This window comes from Nicotiana tomentosiformis, chromosome 11 (genome assembly GCF_000390325.3).
Source record: "Nicotiana tomentosiformis chromosome 11, ASM39032v3, whole genome shotgun sequence".
Taxonomy (NCBI): domain Eukaryota; kingdom Viridiplantae; phylum Streptophyta; class Magnoliopsida; order Solanales; family Solanaceae; genus Nicotiana; species Nicotiana tomentosiformis.
The window spans coordinates 100271827-100295057 of NC_090822.1; the positions used below are offsets into that span (position 1 = coordinate 100271827).

General features: G+C 34.3%; 1 protein-coding gene across 1 annotated transcript; it reads right to left on the bottom strand.

Annotated features, from left to right (window-relative positions):
• Nucleotides 1–269: 269 nt before the first annotated feature.
• LOC104097861 (transcription repressor OFP7-like) lies at nucleotides 270–821 on the bottom strand. The gene has a single exon (XM_009604478.3). The coding sequence runs from the start codon at nucleotides 819–821 to the stop codon at nucleotides 270–272; it is 552 nt and encodes a 183-aa protein (XP_009602773.1).
• Between the last annotated feature and the right edge of the window lie 22410 nt (nucleotides 822–23231).

The following is a 23231-nucleotide window of genomic DNA, read 5'->3' on the forward strand; positions in this document are numbered from 1 at the left end:
AATTAATGTATAATTTATATATACAAATTATAAAAAGTAAACAGTAAATTTAACCAATTTTTTTGTGTAAACAAAAAATTAAACTAAAGTATTTGAAAAACAAAAGAATATATCAATTAGAAATAGTTGTTTCATGACAAACAATTTACGACGGCATTCATGACGTACAGGCATTGAATTGACGAACATGTTCCCACGTGTGAATTCAACGCATTCACATGGCGGTAACACGTGCGAGCCAATTCACAACAAAAAAAGTTAAAAAAAAGTTAGCTAGGTTTAGATGGTGATGACGACTGTGGTTGTAGAAGAAGAGGAGAAGATTTCCCATTATTACAAATCTCCATAAAAGCTTGAATAATAATATCATGGTGAGAAGGAGAATTCAGCTCCAAAAAACAGTTCAAAAGCTCATGCAAATCATCTTGTTTGTATATTTCCTTCTCCAAAATCATTTGAAGCATAGATTGCCGGAAATCCTTAAAAGGGTCGTCGGAATTCTTGACGACGGCGACACTTCCGACGATTTTAGGACAAGGGCTCACCATTTTGGAATCATGTGGAGATAATGAATCAGTGTTGATAGAAAATGAAGTGGAAGTTATTTGATCTTCCTCTTCAATATTATCATAATCTATGGAATTTGAAGAAGATTGAGAAATGGTGTTGTTTGGTTTTGTTTTAATGGTGGTTTGGGGTTTTGGCTTAGGATCTGGTTGTATAATATCGGATAACTTGGGCTTGCCACAGCCACAGCCAGTTCCATTGGAAGTGATGAGTAGTTTGGTGCAGTTCCATTTCTTCTTGTTTTTTGAAGACATTTGAGGATGTTATTTGGAAGAGGAGGAGAAAAGAACAAAGAGGAAGATATAGAGAAGGGAAATTTTTAGTTAAAGTGATAATTATATTGTTGTTGTGTATTTAATTTTCAAACTTCGTTATCTTTGGTCTAGTTGGAGGAAAAAACGGATTGAGGCTTTTCATTATTTTCTTTTAATTTCTGGTCTCTTTCTTTTACGTTTAGTTTTTATTTTGTTTTTGGGGTTGAGGTTGGGGGGGGGGGGGGGGATGGATGATAATGAGATTTGAATATTTGATGAAGCTAAGGAATGGAAGGTTTTGTTTTGTTTATATTGACCCTTTTCCTTTTGCGAAATTTATTTTGCTAAAACTAAAGTGGTCGTTTGGTTTATTCATTTGGAATGATTAATCTCATAATAAAATTCAGCATGAGTTAAGACAGTATTTTGTTGGCCACATAAGAAAAAAGTTTAACTAATTTAGTTGAAAGTATTGGTTAAGTACTACAAATAAATTATGGTATGAGAATCTATGTATTATTATGTTATATACAAGATACATTTTGAAATATGAATACGAGTATTATCAGTGTAGAAATTAAATAAATACCAAAAATAACCTTTTAAAATAAGTAACTCATGTATAATAATCTCTTTATTATTTAATTATCGTATGAAAATTATTTTAGTATTATCACCGCATAAACATTTTCTTACGTTACAATCTCAGCATAACTACATGTTAACCAAACGCCCTTAATAGTATAAAGTAAATATTTTACACAATATATATAGATCTATTTTGTTTTCTAGGTTATTTTTCCAGATAAACTAATAATGCAATAAATAAATTTTTGTCAAAATACTTTGATTAGATCTCTTATTTGCCGTAGAGAGTAAGGAAGAGAGAGCCGTGTATAATCATATCGTAGAGGTAGTTGACTCTTTAAAGGTAAGATGGAAAATACATATATATGAGAAGGCCATGTGAGTTGTTTTTTTAAAAAAAAAATATTTATAATTATAATGTCTCTAGTATATTTTTATAGTCTAGCTTAAGTTGTGAAATTTCGTGCTCCGTATGAAAAGAAAAGTCAAATTTTGATTAACATTAAGAGACACGCATACGATTAATATCACGTGTGAGAGTTTAATATTAATGCCGAATCTGTATATATCAAGATTGCAACAAGTGGATCTTGAATCGTACTTAATAGAAAGCATACTTTAAAGAGTAGTTGATTTTAGGATTGAGAAGCAAACACATTTTCTCTTTCCAATCATTAGGAGATATATTATAGTATGTTGTAACATGTCATTTTTCTAATATCTAATACTGTTACAAATCACACATTTTATCATGGAGTTTTGGATTTTTAATTTTGAAATGTAAATTAGGACAAGTGTACTCTCTGGTATTTTTTAGTTTGTCCTTCATTTATCACCAATTAAATTATACTAGATGTAATATAGAAATGCTTTATACTAAGAATACATAACTTAAATCCTCTAGTAATGTAGCGAAGATTCAAGGCTTGGTCAAGCATCTAGAGGCTAGACAAGAACCTATAGTTAAAATGGTTTAACTTTTCAAGATCCAGCTCATTAGGGCGATACGAGTCTTAATCGTTAGTTAGAATTTAGAAGGGCTGAACTTATACATATATCAGAGTTTGATATTGGCTCGCGGGTTCGATCGAATTCACTAACTTTTGTTTAAATAATATATTTATATTAAAATATTCATTAAATATGTATAAATAGTAGATTTAGAAGCAGTTAGTAGCTCTTAAAACTGTAGTTCTAAAATTCAAAATTACTCTGCCCTGATTCTGATTCGGGTACAAATACTTATATCTTCTATTACAATTCAAATCGTGTAACTCAAGAAGGACAGTTGAAGCCAACCATGTCATAATTTTCTGAATGATGTTTATTGCTACCTGTCTTTGAAATATAAAATAAAAGCTTTCTGCCCATGATGTTTTTTCCCCATTTGGTCGGGAATATTTCTGACCACATTCTCTCACAATTTGTTATAGATTAGACTTATCTCTCTCCTCTCCTAAGTATTTCATTTCGCCCTAATTTTTTTTCTTCTATGAAGGTTCAATATCTGTATTAGAATTTGATTAAATTTGAATTTGCGTTAAAAACCCTATATTGAAGGATAAATCCTGCCTAGCAACTCCACACATTTTACCATAATAAGTATTTATACTTAAACTTTCAGCTCTTGAATATAAAATGCAAACCGACTCTTTCTTTTTTTTCTCACTGAAGTGGTCAATACACTGGGGTCCGTTTGGTTATTGACATTAGAAAAATAATCCTATATAAAATTCAAATTCTTTTTATCTCGCATTTGATTGGATTTTGTTCCCGGCATAAGCAATATATACCGGAATTATTTATCCCATAATCTTGGTACTTTTTTAATCCCTAATAGTGCGATTAGCAGTCTTTGGATATATTATATAACACCTAAAAGACCAAAATATCCTTCACTATCTCGTCCTCTCTTTTATTATTTACATTAAGAATAAGGGTGGAATTACAAATTTCCTAATGATTTCTAAGTACGTCGGAAATATCTATAAATAAAATTCAGAATGTGAAGAGTAAAGTGAATTACAAGCTAAGCAATGTAATGATTTGAAGAACTATCAAAGTTTGGAGGTTTTTTCTACCAATCTAATGCAGAATTGAAAAGTAAGTAAAGATAAGGATTTAGTAGAGAATTAATTAAGGAATTGAAAAAACACTTGAAATAAGTTACAACAACTACTGACAAGTAAAACTCAATTGACCCAACACTATTAGAACACCTCAAGGGGAAGTAATCCCCTTGAAAATTTACCTTAACAAGTTTAAACATCAACTAATTAGGAATTCATCCTTATAACTCTCAAAAAAGAAGTTCATCATAATCATCAAAATAAGCTAAGTGGGAAAGCGCTCGAGTCCATTTCTCATAAGGTCATTGAACTAATGGAAATTGTTTATGAAAGTCACTTTACTTTATTTTGTAACCGGAAAGTCATCATACTTTGCACATTGTAACTCAAAAGTCACTCAACACATTTAGGCCATATTAAATATTATTTTTCATATTTTTTTAACTCAATCATTTAAATAATATAAGAAAACACCCATTTAAACTGTGACTCAACCCACTCTTTAACCCGACCCACTTTCTCTTATTTTTGTTACAAAAAACATAAATATTACTTTGCTGTTAATTATCTTGGTTTTCAACATACTGGTTTAAGCAAAGTATTAAATCAGTTCGACTAGAAATGGTCGTCTAGTAACATTATCTTTACTATAAGCAATGTGCGTTCTTGTTCTAAAACATCGAAGATATTGTCTTTTAATTTACTCTTATATTGTATTGTTTGTCCATTAGCAAGGCATCCTAGGCTACCTTTTCCTGATAGTTCTATCAAAACTACACATGCTTTCCAATTTATACATGTGGATACCTGGGGTCCTTATAGAAGCCCTACCCATAATGGGTGTAAATATTTCCTAACCATAGTTGATGATTTCATTAGAATTACTTGGCCTCACCTTATGGGATCCAAGAGCAATGCTTTTCCTCTTATCAAATCTTTCATTGCCATGATCAAAACACAATTCAAGTCTATTGTACAAACTGTTAGAAGTGATAATGCTTTTGAGCTTGGGTCTAGTAATTGTGGCATTAATTTCTTTGCTGAAAATTGAATAGTTCACCAAACTTCTTGTCCCCACACACCACAACAAAATGGTGTGGTTGAAAGAAATCATAGATATCTTTTAGAAACCTCAAGAGCCCTACTCTTTCATTCTCACTTACCTACTAGATTCTGGGAAGATTGTGTGCTTACTGCTGCATACCTTATGAACAGATTCCCTTCTAAGCTTCTTAACAACAAAATACCTTTTGAACTAATTTTTGGGCAACCTCCTTCTTATAACCATATTAAAACCTTTGGTTGGCTCTGTTTTGCCACAGTCCCCAAATGCCATAGGTATAAGTTTCAGCTTAGAGCTGACCCTTGTGTTTTTCTGGGATATCCATTGGCTAAGAAGGGCTACAAACTATACAATTTGAAAACTAAACTTACCTTAATATCCAGGGATGTAGTCTTCCATGAAACTGTTTTTCCCTTTGCTTCCTCTTTCAATCTCCCCAATGCTTCTCCTTCTCCTCTCAATCCTGCTACTAGTTAGAGTTTACTAATTGACAATTCCTTACATGACCCTTCTCCAGCTCCTATGCCTTCACCTTAGAGGCCAATCATACTTGGTCCATTTTTCAGTTGCCACTCGGTAAGAAACTATTAGTTGCAAATGGGTTTATAAGATCAAGTATATGGTTGATGGGTCTGTGGAAAGATATAAGACTAGGTTGGTTGTTAGGGGTGACACCCAAGTTGAGGGTGTGAACTTCAATGAAACCTTCTCCCCTGTTGTCAAGTTTTCCACTATTAAGTGCCTTGTTATTGTGGTTGTCAAGCAAAACTGGACTCTCTTTCAACTTGATGTCAACAAAGTTTTTTTGCATGGTAACTTGGATGAAGAGGTCTATATGAGATTGCCACCTGGGTTGTCAGCCACCCCTTCATCTGGTTTTGCTTCATCTTCTTCTCCTTTGGGTTGCCATCTTCAAAAGTCTTCATATGGTTTAAGACAGGTTTCAAGGCAGTGGTATGCCAAGCTGTCTCACGCTTTATGCTCTAGGGGATACTCTTCTTCTCTCAATGACTCCTCTCTCTTCTCCAGAAAATCTGGTTCTTTCATTGTCTTATTGGCTGTGTATATTGATGATATTATTCTCACTGGTAATGACTTGGCTGAAATTACTACATTAAAAAGCTTTCTAGATAATGAGTTTAAGATCAAAGACTTGGGAGTTCTCAACTACTTTCTTGGGATTGAAGTTGCATACATTTCTGGTGGGTTGTTACTCCATCAGATAAAATTTATTCAAGACCTCCTCAAAGAGTACCATTGTGAGACTGTTACCTCTATTACTTGTCCTCTTGACCTGACTGTCAAGCTCAAGGCACACATGGCTTTAGCTGGTGGGTAAGTTTAACTTTCTCACCCACATCAGACCAAACTTGGCTTTAGCTGTACAACATCTAAGACAATACCTTCAGAAGCCTGCCTCCTCTCACATGCATGCAGCCTTGCATATACTCAGGTATATTCAAGGATCCTCTGAAGTTGGGGTATTCATTAGCAACTCCCCTGATATCTTACTTTATGCTTATTGTGATAGTGACTGGGCTGCCTGCCCAGACACAAAGAGATCAATTACTGGGTTCTGCATTCTTTTAGGGGGCTCACTTATTGGTTGGAAGGCTAAGAAGCAACCTGTTGTGTCTCTTTCTTCTACTGAGGCATGTGAAATATTGGTCTCCATGAATTGATTGAGAGTTTATGCTAGGGCTTGAAGAACAACGAGAGCGAGAAAAGAAAGGAGAAACAGATATTTTTATTAATTATGCCAAAAAGAAAATATTTTCTTATCTAGAAGAATCCAAAAATAGTGACTATATACAAAAGAATTCACTGAACTAATGAAAGAACCAGACTAATCTACTAATACAAAAGAATGGGCCTCACTATTACAAGTGGGCTGATACAAATAAATACATCAAGTGGGCTTATTATGTGGGATGTGCCTCAGCATTAGCAGCATATTGGGCCAGCTTGTGCTCAACTCCAACAGAGCATAAGCTGGCCCAATATGCTGCTGTCCCTATTTTCTGTGATAATCAAGCAGCAATTCACATTGCCAAGAACCCTGTCTTTCATGATAAGACCAAACATATTGAGGTGGACTGCCATTTCATTCGGACAAAACTTCATGAGGGGTTGATTGCCTTGAATCATGTTCCTACTACTTCTCAACTTGCTAATGTCTTTACTAAGCCCTTGACATGCCTTGTTCATCATCCCCTATTGCTCAAGCTGGGGGTTCAGTCACCCTCCACCTTGAAGGGGGTGTTGGAGTTGAGCACAAGCTGGCCCAATATGCTGTTGATGTTGAGGCATATCCCACATAATAAGCCCACTTGATGTATTTATTTGTATCAGCCTACTTGTAATAGTGAGGCCCATTCTTTTGTATTAGTAGATTAGTCTGGTTCTTTCATTAGTTCAGTGAATTCTTTTGTATATAGTCACTATGGATATGTTGCTGATGTCTTTACTAAGCCCTTGGCAGGCCTTGTTCATCATTCCCTATTGCTCAAGCTGGGGGTTCAGTCACCCTCCACCTTGAAGGAAGGTGTTGGAGTTGAGCACAAGCTAGCCCAATATGCTGCTGATGCTGAGGCACATCCCACATAATAAGCCCACTTGATATATTTATTTGTATCAGCCCACTTGTAATAGTGAGGCCCATTCTTTTGTATTAGTAGATTAGTCCTTTTGTATTAGTAGATTAGTCCGGTTCTTTCATTAGTTCAGTGAATTCTTTTGTATATTGTCACTATTTTTGGATTCTTCCCGATACAAGAAAATATTTTCTTTTTTGGCAGAGTTAATAAAAATATCTGCTTCTCCTTTCTCTTCTCTCTCTCGCTGTTCTTCAAACCCTAGCATAAACTCTCTCAATTCATAGAGACCATTGTTTTCACAATCAGCACTTAACTAAAGTTGACTAATGGGTATACGAGAATTCTAATATTCACGTCTATAATAGTGATCTAGGCATGATCAGCAGGTTGTGGCTGAGAGCTCTAATGGGTCATAGACACAAGGGGATTCAAGTTTTGAAATTTATGAGTTCCTATACTGATTTCTAATCGATGAATTTCTTACTATATATATATATATATATATATATATATATATATATATATTATATATCGATTTTTGGCAAAAGCTACTGAATTTACATGAATCAATATGCATAAGATACCAAAACATATATGTCATAATATACTAGACCATGAAACCATTGGATTAACCTAAATGTGACCATGGTCATAAATTCTATTAGTTTCAATTTCGTATTTTATATGAAAAACATAATGACGTAGCACCAAAAATTGAGTAGTTGTTATTCTATTTTCCTTTTCTCAATTAATCTATTAACTGATAGCAACATGGAAAACAATTTAGATCTTGATCACTTTTGAACCGAAAATGAAAAGTAATCTAACTAAAATTCCCTTGAAAAGAAGTAAAGTATTAATAATAAAGCAAACTAATCTTAAAAACATAGCTAATGTTGCTTATGGTAAGATCTTGGTAACATGTAAAGCTCATTCACCTACTAAGATGAACAGCAAAACTTATATTCTGCCTAGGGCACACAATGCATGGGACTTATTCATGAATAGTAGAGAGCTACAAAGGTCAAGGATCAAGGCCAAGAGAAGTTGTATGATTGTGTGTGTGTATATATATATATATATATATATATATATATATATATATATATATATATATATATATATATATATGTTGCCATCTTTGCAAAGCTTCCAATTAAGGCCTGCGGCCATTTGTGTAATGTAATAGGCAATTAGGGCCATTAGGGCTTATGATATAAAGTTGATGATAGATTGCTTTCGAGTCCATTTCTTATATGGTCACTGAGCTAATAGAAATTGTCTATGAAAATCACTTTACTTTGTTTTGTAACTAAAAAGTCATTATACTTTGCACATTGTAACTCAAAAGTCACTCAACACTTTTAGGGCTTTATTAAACATTATTTTTCATATTTTTTTTTCAGTCCAACTATTTAAAAAAATCAAAAAACCCATTTAAATCATGACTCGATCGTTTCATGATCCGACCCATTTTCTCTTATTTCTGTCATAAAAAACGTAAATATTACTTTGCTGTAGTGTATTATATTGGTTCTCAATATAGTTATACTGAATGTATACATTGGTTTAAGCAAAGTATTAAATAGAGAATAAGGAATTAATCTTAACAAACTAGAGGAGTTAAATTTGAAAATGAAACAAGAAAATTAGCAACGTTGAAGTGGAAGAAAATAAAAAGGAGGAAGAAAAAATGAAAAAAGTATTTATGCTTGAAATTTTGACCGAGAAATAATTGTTATTTGTTAATAATTGTAGGTGCTACTTACGCACGGAAGTGACGGGAGTCCGTACGTAGCTAAAATCATATTTATGTCCGGGTAGACTTAGGACTTTATCTACTAATACTTATATTATTTGAACCCAACTTGTTAGTTTAATTACTTGAATTTATAATTGAAATTTGATTAGGGATTATGTTAGACCGGGCTTTATTATTTTGACTTTTGGCGGAATATTCTATTGTTGATAGAAAATTATGCTCCTTTACGTGCCTATGATGGTGTTGTAAATATATGTCCCGTAGTCCGAAGACTTTTCCTATTCCTGTGGATCAGGCCGAATGCCTCTGCACTATATATATAATGAGATGTATCCATGGATCGGGCCGTACGACCTGTGTAGCTATGTACACGATTATTATGTGTCGGGCAATACGACCTCGGCATAACTCGTGCGTAATATTGCTAGGAGTCCGAATATACCTGATTTTTCCTTCATGACTTGAGAATTGATACATGTTTAATGAATCTTATTTTTTGAAATGGCATGTAATATTTGGGGACTTTAATTTGATATTTTGTTAAAGAATCACGCCATTTATTGTTTCTTATTCCATTGTTACTGTTGTATTTCATGCCTATTTATAATTCTTATACTTTATTTATTGACCACTAGTAAGTGTTGATGTCGACCCCTCGTCACTAATTTTTCGAGGTTAGATTAGATACTTACTAGTTACGCGTCGATTTACGTACTCATGCTACACTTCTGCACTAATTGTGTAGGTTCTGAGGCAGGTACATCTGGTGACCATTCGGGCGCGCATGCCCGTTATTCAGAGGCCCAGTGGTGAGCTGCTTCCCATGCTCCGATCTGCAGCACCCGGAGTCTTCTCCTTGTTGTATTTACTATTTCTGTCTATTTTATTTCAGACAGTAGTTATAGGAGTTTTGTATATTCTACTAGATTGCTCGTGCACTTGTGACACCGAGTTTTAAAAATTATTAGTAGATGTTTATGGTTTTGCCTAACATTTTTACCATTTTATTTTTATGTCTTATTTATGCGTTATATCACCGCGATCTAACTCTACAAACTAGGGGTAGAAACATTCAAATAGGAACTAAAAGAAGTGAATTTTACACCATATTACGATTTAGGAGTATTAATTACAATTTTTATTGACACTTTAAAATAGTTACCTAACCTAATAGTATAAGAGGTCGTTGGTTATCGAGATAAGAATACTAGCCGTGAGATAGAATTTGAGATTATATTTATCTTATGTTTGGTTATGGGTATTAATTAATACCGGATAATTTTATATCAAAACAATGATATTTGTTATTCTATATAAAAGGTAGGATAACTAATCCCACGGGAATCGGGATAACCAACCCATGAGATATCCTTGGCTATTCCACAATAAAACCAAACGACCCCTAATACTTTTCATTTTGTAACAATTTAAGCCAACCACTATATCCCTTGATAAAGACACCTTGGGCTTTAAATATAACTTAGACCTTGGGCTTTTCATAAGGAGATTCTCAAACTAACCGAAGTTAAAAAGCCCATTTACAAAGGTCTGGCCTAGTGATGACCAGATCAAGCCCAGTTTTTTTTTGTTTCCAGTTTATTCCCAAAAGCTTGTTCGACGGTATTTATTAAGGAGATTATGATTTTAATATCATCTTAGTTATAAGGATACAAAAATATAGAATAATAATCGTTGATTACTGGAAATCCCACGAAAGTAAAAGGCGTAAAGCAGCTGAATCAAGTGCTTATTGCGGTTTAGAAACGTAATTGGTTCAAGTGGGATCGGTAAAACCTCAGGGATGTTACAAACTTACGAATATAGTCATTCAGAAAAAAATTCACATCAATCAACTGAGCATAGACCAACCACATGAGTAAGAGAACAGTCAATTGGAAGCGGGCAAGATGGTGATGAATTGTGATTGGTCTAAACCTTTGACTAGCGATTTAGCTAGAGTTTTAGTTACGGGTTCACCGAATTAACTTTGGTCAGAACTCTTAATTTGTCTTAAAAATTCATTAAATATATTTAAATTATTATTTTAAAGACACCATTGTTTGTTTGGTATTGTTGTGGGGGAACCCACCAATTTCATGGGCGATCCCAATCCCTTTTACTAGTTCATTACGAGCCCCAAAAAATAACTCATTATAAACTGAAAAGAAAACTTTTGAAACTTCATTTTGAGATATTATTCACAACTTTTCTACACATAAGGGTGGTATGTGGGCCGGTCAGGACCAGGCCCGGCCCAGGACTGCAAGCCCAAATGGGCGGTGGGCCTAAACGGTCCTAATCGGATAGGACCGGGACCGTGGGGAGGTGGGCTAGGTGTGTGCCGGTCCCATAGGCGAGGCCCGCGATACCGGGACTGGTTGGGACCGGAACCGGCTTGGAAGTGAGCTGGTTCAAGCGGTCCTAAATGGGCCTATCCGGGCCCAACGACTAATTTTAAAAAAAAAAAAAACTGCCACATTATAGCCATTATGGTATTTAAAATATGGTCGTTTTACCTGCCAAAATAGCTGTTGGCTATTTATAAAATAGCCATTTAACCCCCCTCCCCCCCAACTTTGTTTTAACCCCAGTTTTTTTATAATTATACTTTTTTCCTATTTTCAACTATAAATACCCCCTCATTCTTTCATTTTTCTCACAAAATCATCAATCTCTCTCTAATTTTCTTCTATAATTGCTTACTTTATTGTTACAATTTGTCCAAAATTGTGAAGTTGGTGAATTGAAATCTTCAACAATAATTAATTTTCAACAAGTTGTTCGTCAATTCGGTAAACTCGTTCCAACTCTTAAGTTTTAATATTAGAGTTTTGTTTGTTTTATTTAGTTTGTATTGCTTGATTAATTAAGATGGCTTATTTCTTGAAAAAATATTTAGTAAAAATAAGGAAAAATTCAAGAGTGGTGAATCTAGTGGCCAATCTGTTCCTCCTCCACTTTTTCGACTCCCCGACCCAAATCTGTTACCCGTCCTACACCTCCTATTCTTGATAGCCATAATAGTTTATTGAAAAGGTTAAAATGGCTCTTAATTGGCTTTTTTATTCAAACCGTAGAAGTAGACTTAGAGAATATTTTAAAAGATGCGATGAATTTGGCCTAAGAGAAAGAAATATTCCTAAACCTTGTCCAACTAGATGAAATTACATGTATGAAAGTTTAGTTGTTGCATATGAATATAGAAACCCCATAAACTCAACGTTTAATGCTCATGTAAGTGATGATAATGAGCACCTTACAAATGCGGATTGGGCTAATGTTAAAATGCTTGTAGATTTTTTTAGAAAAAATTCATATTGCTACAAATGATTTTTTTGGAAAATATTATCCTACTATTTCTAATTGTTTAGTTTATATTGCAGAACTTACAAATTTGTTTGACCATTTTTCAGAAGGTGGGGAAATTTATCAACTTGCTATTGATTCTATAAGAAAAAAGTTTAAAGAATATTTTTTTCCTTTCCCCCTATTTATGGTGTTGCTGCATTATTAAATCCTACTATGAAATTAGGAGGTACTCAATTTTAGTATGAAACTGTTTATAATAGTTTAGCACTTGAAGATGAGGAGTTGTCTAAACTTCTGGACCCAATAGCCTCAATTAAAATAAATGTTCAAACTATTTATAATGCTTATCAAGTTGCATTAGATCATGCTAGACCAAATGTTCCAACTCCTTCTTCTTCTAGTTCTCAATCATCTAAAAGAACTGCAGGAGTAAGAGCACTTAGTGCTTGGGCATGGTTCAGGGGTTCTCAAGGTTCTAGTACTAGTGATTTTTCACAATTAAATGAGCTTGAAGTTTATTTGTCACAGGGAATTGAGGAAGTGAATCCCGACGGCTCCTTTAATATTTTGGAATAGTGGAAGGACAAAGAAAAATACTTTCCGATTCTTTCAAGGATGGCCCGAGATATTTTAACTATTCAAGCTTCAACAGTGGCATCAGAGAGCGCTTTCAGTCAAGCAAGACTTCAACTCGGTGATTATAGAGCGTCTATGAGGGAGAGCTTGAAAAAATCAGTATTTTTCAGAGATTGGATCAATTCGGAAAGAAGAAATTTTGGACTTGCTGAATCACAACCAGAGGTAGACGAAATTTACGAAGAAATGCTAGCTGAACTTGCGGAGGATGCTGCTTCGCCCGAAAGCGGTGATGCCCAAGCTTCTTTTTCGCCATCACCAACGAAAATTCCTCCGGACCTTGAAGGATTTATGAAATTTGTAAGAGATACCATGAAACTTATATGAACAAAAATTAATATGTAACTTGTATTTTGGCACATCTTGATTAGTTTCTTTTTCTTCTCAATGGTGGTATTAGCACCTTGTTGTGCTTATTCCATAGGGGGAATACAAATAAAACAAGCAAAATACACAACTTCCATAAATGACTCTATTCATAGAAATAATAGGGGTGTCTATATTCTTGATTCTCCATGTGAATTATTATTATATCTCCTGTTCATGGGTCTCAGAAAAATACGTATTTGATAAAGTTTATCCGACATGCATATTATTTTTATGACATTCCGAGAAATCTTATTAACGTATTTCTTATGCATTTCATGCATTTATACATATACATTGACCCATGATAATATGGCATTATATATACGTATATTATATGTATATGGAATATGGGAAAAGGTTACGGTGGCCAGTGGCCGAAATAATATGGAAGCTGGTATACGTTGATGATTTGCCCACAATGGCCGAAATGATATAGTGGGACGACCTCAGAGGCTTGATGATGTTATGAACACATATACCTATGCATGGTATGACATTTATACGCATATGCATGACATTATAAAAATGAAATAATTCACAGAGCTATGCAAACGTACATGTCGAGTCTTTTACTCCATGTTTCTCTCATGTATATTATTTACTGATTTTCATTCCTTACATACTCGGTACATTATTTGTACTGACGTCCCTTTTGCCTAGGGACACTGCGTTTCATACCCACAGATTCCGATAGTCAGGTTGACAGTCGTTCTAGTAGGCTATCAACGCAGCGGATGGTGTTGGGGCACTCCACTTACTCCGGAGTTACCTATTTGGTCAGTATAATTAGGACATGTATTGATTGGTATGGTAGGGCTCAGTCCCAACCTTTATGATACTTATGTACTTTTAGAGGCTTGTAGACAGATGTCATGTATACGGATACTTGTATGGCCTTGTCGGCCTATGTTTTGAGTTTACAAATGATCATGTTGGCCTTATAGGCCCGTATGTCATATGTGTAAGACTAAGAAAGATATTGCCATTTTTTTTAATGCTATAATAAAATTATAACTCATTGCTTTGAATATCTTTTTAAAATATTTTTGTCTTTAAATTTGAATTAAAAAATTTAGGTCACAATTCTATAATTATAATTTACAAGGAATTGCCTTAGATATTGTTATTACTATTTTTTTTCTTTAACTTCTATAAAATTTTTTAAAAAAAATAGAAAGTATCCATTGGGCCAACTTAGGCCCGAGACCGACTCACTTAATCTAGGACCGTTAGTTCGTGGTCCCGGTCCCTGGCCGGTTCCAACAAGAAGTCCGGGATCACTTAGGATCGGCCCACTTAGGGTCGGATCCGACCCACTTAGGACCGAGCCCACAAAAACCACTTAGGATCGGACCCGACCCACATGCCACCCTTACTACACATTTAACTCTCAATCTAGAGCTACAGCTTCAAGAATTTAGGATTAGTGACTAACGTTTTCTAATGACATCCTCAATCATTTGACAGAATATTGTTTAACTATGAAGATATTCATAGCTATATAATTGAGTGCCAAGATCCCTAATAAGTGGCTCACCAATAGCTGCTAGCATGATACTTAGTTACAACTTTTAGCCTACTTTTAACTTTATTCTATCCAAGTAAACATGTTTTCTTCCAATAAACAACCATGGTTGTAGCTATATCTATTAATCGGGCCGGACTGACCCGTTTATAATCCGGTTCAGTCCGGATCAGCCTGGGTCAGTCATGTACTGTAGCATTGGGGGCGGGCTGGGACGGGTTGGGCGGGGAGTGGATTTCAAACGAACAAATTTTTTATACCGGTGCACCAGAACCCGCTAATCTCGCTAACAGGGTTTTAACGGGCTACAACCCGGTTCAACCTGGTATCAAGGAGATAATAGAAGTGCTAGATTAAATGCATTTAAAGAAAAATGTGTACACTATGGACTAAAACCAAGACTCATGCCTGAAGAAATAGTTACTAGGTGGAATTATATTTATTTATTCTTAAAATATTGTTATAAATATAGAATGCCTATAACTAAAGTTTCTAATTCTCATTGTACCGACCCTACCCGTTTATTAACATCTAGAACTTGGGATATCGTTGAAGATGTTGTAAATTTTTTACAAAAATTTTATGTGACTACACTTGAGTTTTCTAGAGCTTATTATCCTACTATTGCAAATGGTTTAGTTCATATTGCTGAAATTTCTCTTTTACTACATAATTTGAAGAAGAAAGAAGGATATACTTCTGTTGTTGAATCTATGCTAGATAAGTTTAAAAAATATTTCTACCCAATTCCCCCTATTTACCTAATTGGTGCTATTTTAAACCCTTCTATCAAAATGGCCACTTGTCGCCAATTAATCAGTGATTTATATTCTTATATGGATATTGGACCAACTGAAACTCCTGATATTGACACTTGTATTTCTGATCTACACAAATATTTAGAAATATTATATAATTATTATGCTAACATTGTTGATGCTTCTTCTGCTATAGATGCTAATATTCCTTCAAGTTCAGTTTCTGATGTACTATTTCTTATTTTTTATAATTATTGTAAACTTTTAATTTATAAGTTCAAAAATAAAAAAATCAAAAAAGAACTTGCAACTTAATTTGAAGTATTATATATTATTCAATAAAAATATCAAATGAAAGCCTTCGGAGTTTGATCTTTATATATTGCCTATTGGTCTTATTAAATAATTTTTTATAGCCACTTACTTTCAAATTTCAAATTTAAAACCTTAAACTCCAAAGTTTAATTCTAAGCCTTAAAAGTTTGCAAACACTTAAGTATCAATAACATTGAATAAGAAAAACAAAATTTACTTTAAAAAAAATAAATATAGCCCGGCCCGGTCCAGCCTGCTATGCCCGAACTCGGACGGACAAAAAAAATACGAAAAAGTACAACCCGCTAACAACCTGCTAATTCAGCCCGCTAACAGTCCGGAACGTTAAACGGACGGGCTAATTTTTTTTGTGTACAACCCGTCCCAACCCGCCCATTAAACACCTCTAGTTGTAGCCTACCAATAAATAATTGGTTGAAAACTATATGAAACTACAACTCAAATTTCAACGGAGCTAAAAAATTATTGGTGATTTTTTTCTATCTCCCTAAGCTTCAGTGATACAATTGCCTAATCTCTGTTGGTCGCAGGTAACTGGTACTCGATGAAATAAGAAGTGTATGATAAGTTGATCAAGACACCATTGTTTGTTTGGTATTGTGGGGTATTTTTGATATTTTTTAGAACTTATGGGTATAAGTCACGTTTTATATTTTTCAATAAAAAAAGAAGTGAAATATGTTTTAAAAAATGATGTCCAAACAAATTTTCATCTTCAAACCAAACTTCACCAAATTAGTTTTTTAAAAATAAATTTGGGAATCTATGGCCAAACGCTACCTTAATTTTTCTTAAAAATCTATTAGATATATTTAAATTATTATTTAGAACCCAGTAACTTAAAAAGACTAGAATTATAAACCCGTAAGCTTCAAATCCAGATACCACCCCTCAAAAAACATCAATGTTATGATAGGATGTAACTTAATGTATATATAAGATGCAGCTCTATTTTGTTTTTGTCATGGAAATTTGGATAAACAAGAATGTTTGTTAGGTCTGCTTTTTGGTCCAGACCAAAGGGTTTAACAGCCTTTGTAATATTGACGCCTAATTATTCAGTATTTCAAGAAGTGATTTTCAAGTTCTTTTGAAGCCGTGCGATTTGTTGACAATTTCTTCTTCTTTTTGCAACAATAAGATGGATAACACAACAAAAAAGTCCAAAAACGTTTTCTTATGCAAAAAAATAAAGAGTTTTTAATAGCATATATGAATATGCCTTTCTCACCAATTCACCAAATTTTCTAGCTTAGTTGGAGTAATAGTTACGTTAGGCCAAATTTTATCCGTAAAAATTGCATGGGGCGCCCTATTTGGTAGTCCCTTTTTAACTTATACACATTTTATTTTTTCGTTTGCATCCGTACCTATTTTTTTTGTTAAAAGCATTTTAAAAAGACGATTTTGCCCTTCTTTAATAAAAGACTATTGACAAACTGCAGGACAAAAACTTAAGCATGTTTAGGCTGAAGTTTTAGCAAATAAACTAAAAAACTTCAGCTTGTTTAGACTTTAGACTAAAGTTTCAGATAAAACTCAGAACAAAACTGTAGACTGCGTTACAAAACTTCAGCATGTTTTAATATGAAGTTTTAGCAAATGAACTAAATAACTTCGATATGCATTAGCAAAAACTCTTTAGAAAATTACATACTGCAAGACAAAAACTTAAGCATGTTTAGTCTAAAGTTTTAGCAAATGAACTAAAAAACTTCAGCATGTTTAGTCTGAAATTTTAACAAATGATTAAATAACTTCAGCATGTTTTGTCTGAAATTTTAGCAAATGAACTAAATAATTTCAACATGCTTTAGCAAAAACTCATTAGAAAATTACATACTACAAGACAAAAACTTAAGCATGTTATCACGACCCCAAATTCCCTCCGTAGGATGTCGTGATGGCACCTAGTCTCTAAGACTAGGTAAGCCTATCAATGCGGAATAATAATAAATATCTGAAATAATTAAACTACAATTCAAACAATTTCAACTCCCAAAACCCGGTAGAAATAAGTCACAAGCTTCTAAGAATTTATCCTCGATGTCTCTATATAACAGAGTCTAAAGAAAATAAGGAAGCAACATAACAAGAATAGAAGGGGACTCCGAGGTCTGCGGGCGTTGGCAGATATATCTCGAAGTCTCCTCGTACAGCTAGTTTACTGATGCGTGATCTGATAAGATGTACCTGGATCTGCACAAAAAGATGTGCAGAAGCGTAGTATGAGTACACTACAACGGTACCCAGTAAGTGCCAAGCCTAACCTCGGTAGAGTAGTGACGAGGTCAGGTCAGGCCCTACTGGAGAATAAATAATGGCATGGTAAAATATTTAAACAATATTATAAGATACAATGACAATGAAAATGAATCAAGTAGTATGTCACATTTAATTACATCAAATAATGGCAAATAAATACCTCGTGGAAACAAAACAGAATTCTTTTTAATTTTAAGAAAATCACACAATAATCAAAGGCAACTGCGGCCATAAATCAATATCAATAAGGGAACTCCCGAGGTACCGCCTCGTAGTCCCAAATCATAAATAAATTCACAATATCTCATTTCCTTATCTGTCACGACCCCAAATTCCCTCCGTAGGATGTCGTGATGGCACCTAGCCTCTAAGACTAGGTAAGCCTATCAATGCGGAATAATAATAAATATCTGAAATAAATAAACTACATTTCAAACAATTTCAACTCCCAAAACCCGATAGAAATAAGTTACAAGCTTCTAAGAATTTATTCTCTATATCTCTATACATCAGAGTCTAAAGCAATTAAGGAAAACAACATAGTAAGATAGAAGGGGACTCCAGAGTCTGCGAACGCTGGCAGATATACCTCGAAGTCTCCTCGTACAGCTAGTTTATTGATGCGTGGTCTGATAAGATGTACCTGGATCTGCACAAAAAGATGTGCAGAAGCGTAGTATGAGTACACCACTGCGGTACCCAGTAAGTGCCAAGCCTAACCTCAGTAAAGTAGTGACGAGGTCAGGTCAGGCCCTACTGGAGAATAAATAATGGCATGGTAAAATATTTAAACAATATTATAAGATAAAATGACAATGAAAATGAATCAAGTAGTATGTCACATTTAATTACATCAAATAATGGCAAATAAATACTTCGTGGAAACAAAACAGAATTCTTTTCAACTTGAAGAAAATCACAACAATAATCAAAGGCAACTGCGACTATAAATCAATATCAACAAGGGCACTCCCGAGGTACCGCCTCGCAGTCCCAAATCATAAACAAATTCACAATGTCTCATTTTCTTATCTCACCGCGGGAGCCTTCACAATTTATTTGAAAGAAAATATTTTTTTTCTTTCCGAAATAGCATCCCGCGTTTTAGCCACCCTTATCACACCGCATGACTTCTAGTAGTCTTCCCTACTAGCCACGCGTATCAAGCCACCCTTATCTCACCGCATGCGTTTCAACACCCAGACCTTATACCACCGCATGCGTATCAATATCACAATATATCACAATTTGCACCTCAGGTGCTCAAATAATTTAACTTGCCAAAATAATTCAACAATAATATTTTTTCACAATAAAGAGCTCATGGCTCATGTCAAAATAATTGAACAATAATATTCTTCCACAATAAAGAGCTCACGGCTCCATCACAATGAGTATAAAAATATTCAGGAGTAAATAATTTAGGAAAATAATATTTCAAAATCTTTAACACGTTGCTTCAATATCAAGTTTAAAAATATCAAATACTTCATATTAATAATATTTAATTTAAAGAAAATCAACCTTCAAATAATGCACAGAATAAAAGAAACCAAGTTTCAACTAAACAGGTAAAACAATTAGTAAGAAAAGATCAAACAAATTTGAAGTATATATCTCACATCAATGATGAAGAATATAACAAGATAAAATAAATTAATAAATGCGCAATAGTGATCTACACAATTTAAAAATATAATCTTTCACAATTTATCCCGTGTACACACTCGTCACCTCGTGCACACTACTTTCAACACATTTTAATAATCACATCAATACCAATCCTAGGGGAAAGTTCCCCACACAAGGTTAGACAAGTCACTTACCTCGACTTGCTCCAATTTAACCAAGTATTATGCTTTTTTCTCGTATATTTTTCGACTCCGATCGACTCGTATCTAGTGATAATTAATTCGATACAGTCAACAAATTTTATAGGAATCAATTTCATAAGAAAATATTACACTTTTCAATAAAAATCCGAAATTAGCTCAAAAATTGCCCGTGGGGACCACGTCTCGGAATCCGGTGAAACTTACAAAATCCGACAACCCATTCAATTACGAGTCCACCCATACTAATTTTACCAAAATCCGATAACAACTCGACCTCCAAAGCTTAAATTTTCGTTTTTGGAAGATTTTTCAAAAATCTTGATTTTTCTTCCATAAATTCACGGATTCATGATGTAAATGAGTATGAAATCATGAAATATAATCAATATAGGATAAGGAACACTTACCCCAATGTTTTTTCGTGAAAAATCTGTCAAAAGTCGCCTCTGTTCAAGCTCAAGTTTGTCAAAAATGGCAAATAGGTTGAATGCCTCTGTTTTTATAACTTACAGATCTGTCCAGTTCGATCTTGGGAGCTCGATCTGTCCAGTTCAATCTTGGAAGCTCGATCTCGGGAGCTCGATTTGTCAGGGACCTCGATTTAACAGGGACTTCGATTTTGTTAGGGACCTCGATTTTGTCAGGGAGTTCGATTTTGTCAGGGACTTCGATTTTGATTTCGGGCATACGCCCAAGTCCCAATTCACGATACGGACCTACCGGAACTGTCAAAATACTGATCCGAGTCTGTTTGCTCAAAATGTTGACCAAAGTTAACTCAGTTGTGTTTTAAACATCTAATTCACATTTTAATCCATTTTTCACGTGAAAACTTTCCGGAAAATTTTTACGGACTGCACACGCAAGTCGAGTAATGGTAAATAGTGCTTAGATCACATAATTAATCATTAAATTTAAAGATGACATTTTGGGTCATCACAACAAATTCACAATATCTCATTTCCTTATCTCACCGCGGGAGCCTTCACAGTTTATTTGAAAGAAAATATTTTTTCCGAAATAGCATTCCGCGTTTTAGCCATCCTTATCACACCGCATGACTTCTAGTAGTTTTCCCTACTAGCCACGCGTATCAAGCCACCCTTATCTCACCGCATGCGTTTCAATACCCAAACCTTATACCACCGCATGAGTATCAATATCACAATATATCACAATTTGCACCTCAAGTGCTCAAATAATTTAACTTGCCAAAATAATTCAACAACAATATTTTTTCACAATAAAGAGCTCACGGCTCATGGCGAAATAAATCATCAATAATATTTTTTCATAATAAATAGCTCACGGCTCATGTCAAAATAGCTCAACAATAATATTTTTCCACAATAAAGAACTCACTGCTCCATCACAATGAGTACGAAAATCTTACAAAAATATTCAGGGGTAAATAATTAAGGAAAATAATATTTCAAAATATTTAATACGTTGCTTCAATATAAAGTTTAAAAATATCAAATACTTTATAGTAATAATATTTAATTTAAAGAAAATCAACCTTCAAATAATGCACAGAATAAAAGAAACCAAGTTCCAACTAAACAGATAAAACAATTAGCAGGAAAAGGTCAAGCAAATTTAAAAATATAAAATTAAATCAATAATGAAGAATATAACAAAATGAAATAATTTAATTAACGCGCAACAGTGATCTACACAATTTAAAATATAATCTTTCACATTTAGCTCGTGTACACACTCGTCACCTCGTGTACACGACTTTCCACACATTACAATTATCAATCCTAGGGGAATTTCCTCCACACAAGGTTAGACAAGTCACTTACCTCGACTTGCTCCAATTTAACCAAGTATTATGCTTTTTTCTCGATTTTCCGACTCCGATCGACTCGTATCTAGTCATAAGTAATTCGATACAATCAACAAAAATTATAGGAATCAATTTCATAAGAAAATACTATATTTTTCAATAAAATCTGAAATTAGTTCAAAAATCGCCCATAGAGCCCACGCCTCGGAATCCGGCGAAACTCACAAAATCTGATAACCCATTCAATTACGAGTCCAACCATACTAGTTTCACTCAAATCCGACTCCGAATCGATACCGAAATCTCAAAAATTTATTTCTATGAGATTTTCTAAAGTTTTCCAAATTTCAATCTCAAAACACTAATTAAATGGTGAAAGCAATGATATATTTGTGTATATAGACCAAATCCGAGTTGGAATCACTTACCCCAAATGTCTTTCCTTGAAAATCTATCAAAAGTCGTCTCTGTTCAAGCTCAAGTTTGTCAAAAATGACAAATGGGTTGAATGCCTCTGTTTTTATTACTTACAGATCTGTCCAGTTCGATCTTAGGAGCTCGATCTGTCCAGTTCGATCTTGGGAGCCCGATCTCTCCGGTTCGATCTTGGGAGCTCGATCTTAGGAGCTCGATCTTGGGAGCTCAAGTTTTTTGGGAGCTCGATTTTGGGCCAGAATTTCCAATAGAAAGGAAAAATTGCAGCAGGTGTTTTAAACCTAACTTTTGATCCGTTAACCATCCGAAACTCACCCGAGGCCCTCGGGACCTCAACTAAATATACCAATAAGTCCTAAAATATCATACGAACTTAGTCGAACCTCTAAATCACATCAAACAATGCTAAAACCACGAATCATACCCCAATTCAAGCTTATGTTCGATGCCGGAACCTATCAAATCAAGTCCGATTGACCTCAAATTTTGCACACAAGTCATAAATGACATAACGGGGCTATAAAAATTTTCAAAACTGGATTCCGATCCCGATATCAAAAAGTCAACTCCCTGGTCAAACTTCCAAACTTTAAATTCCTATTTTAGCCATTCCAAGCCTAATTTCACTACGGACTTCCAAATAAAATTCCGATCATGCTCCTAAGTCCAAAATCACCATATGGAGCTGTTGGAATCATCAAAATTCTATTCCGGGGTCGTTTGCACATAATTTGACATCCGATCGCTATTTGAATTTAAACTTTTAAGTTTTCTTCAAAATTCCATATCTCGGGCTAGGGACCTCGAAATTTGATTCCGGGCATACGCCTAAGTCCCATTTCACGATACGGACCTACCGGAACTGTCAAAACACTGATCCGAGTCCGTTTGCTCAAAATGTTGACCAAGGTCAACTCAGTTGAGTTTTAAAGCTCTAATTCATATTTTAATCCATTTTTCACATAAAAACTTTCCAGAAAATTTTACGGAGTGCGCACGCAAGTCGAGAAATGATAAATAGTGCTTTTCGAGGTCTTAGAACATAAAATTAATTATTAAATTTAAAGATGA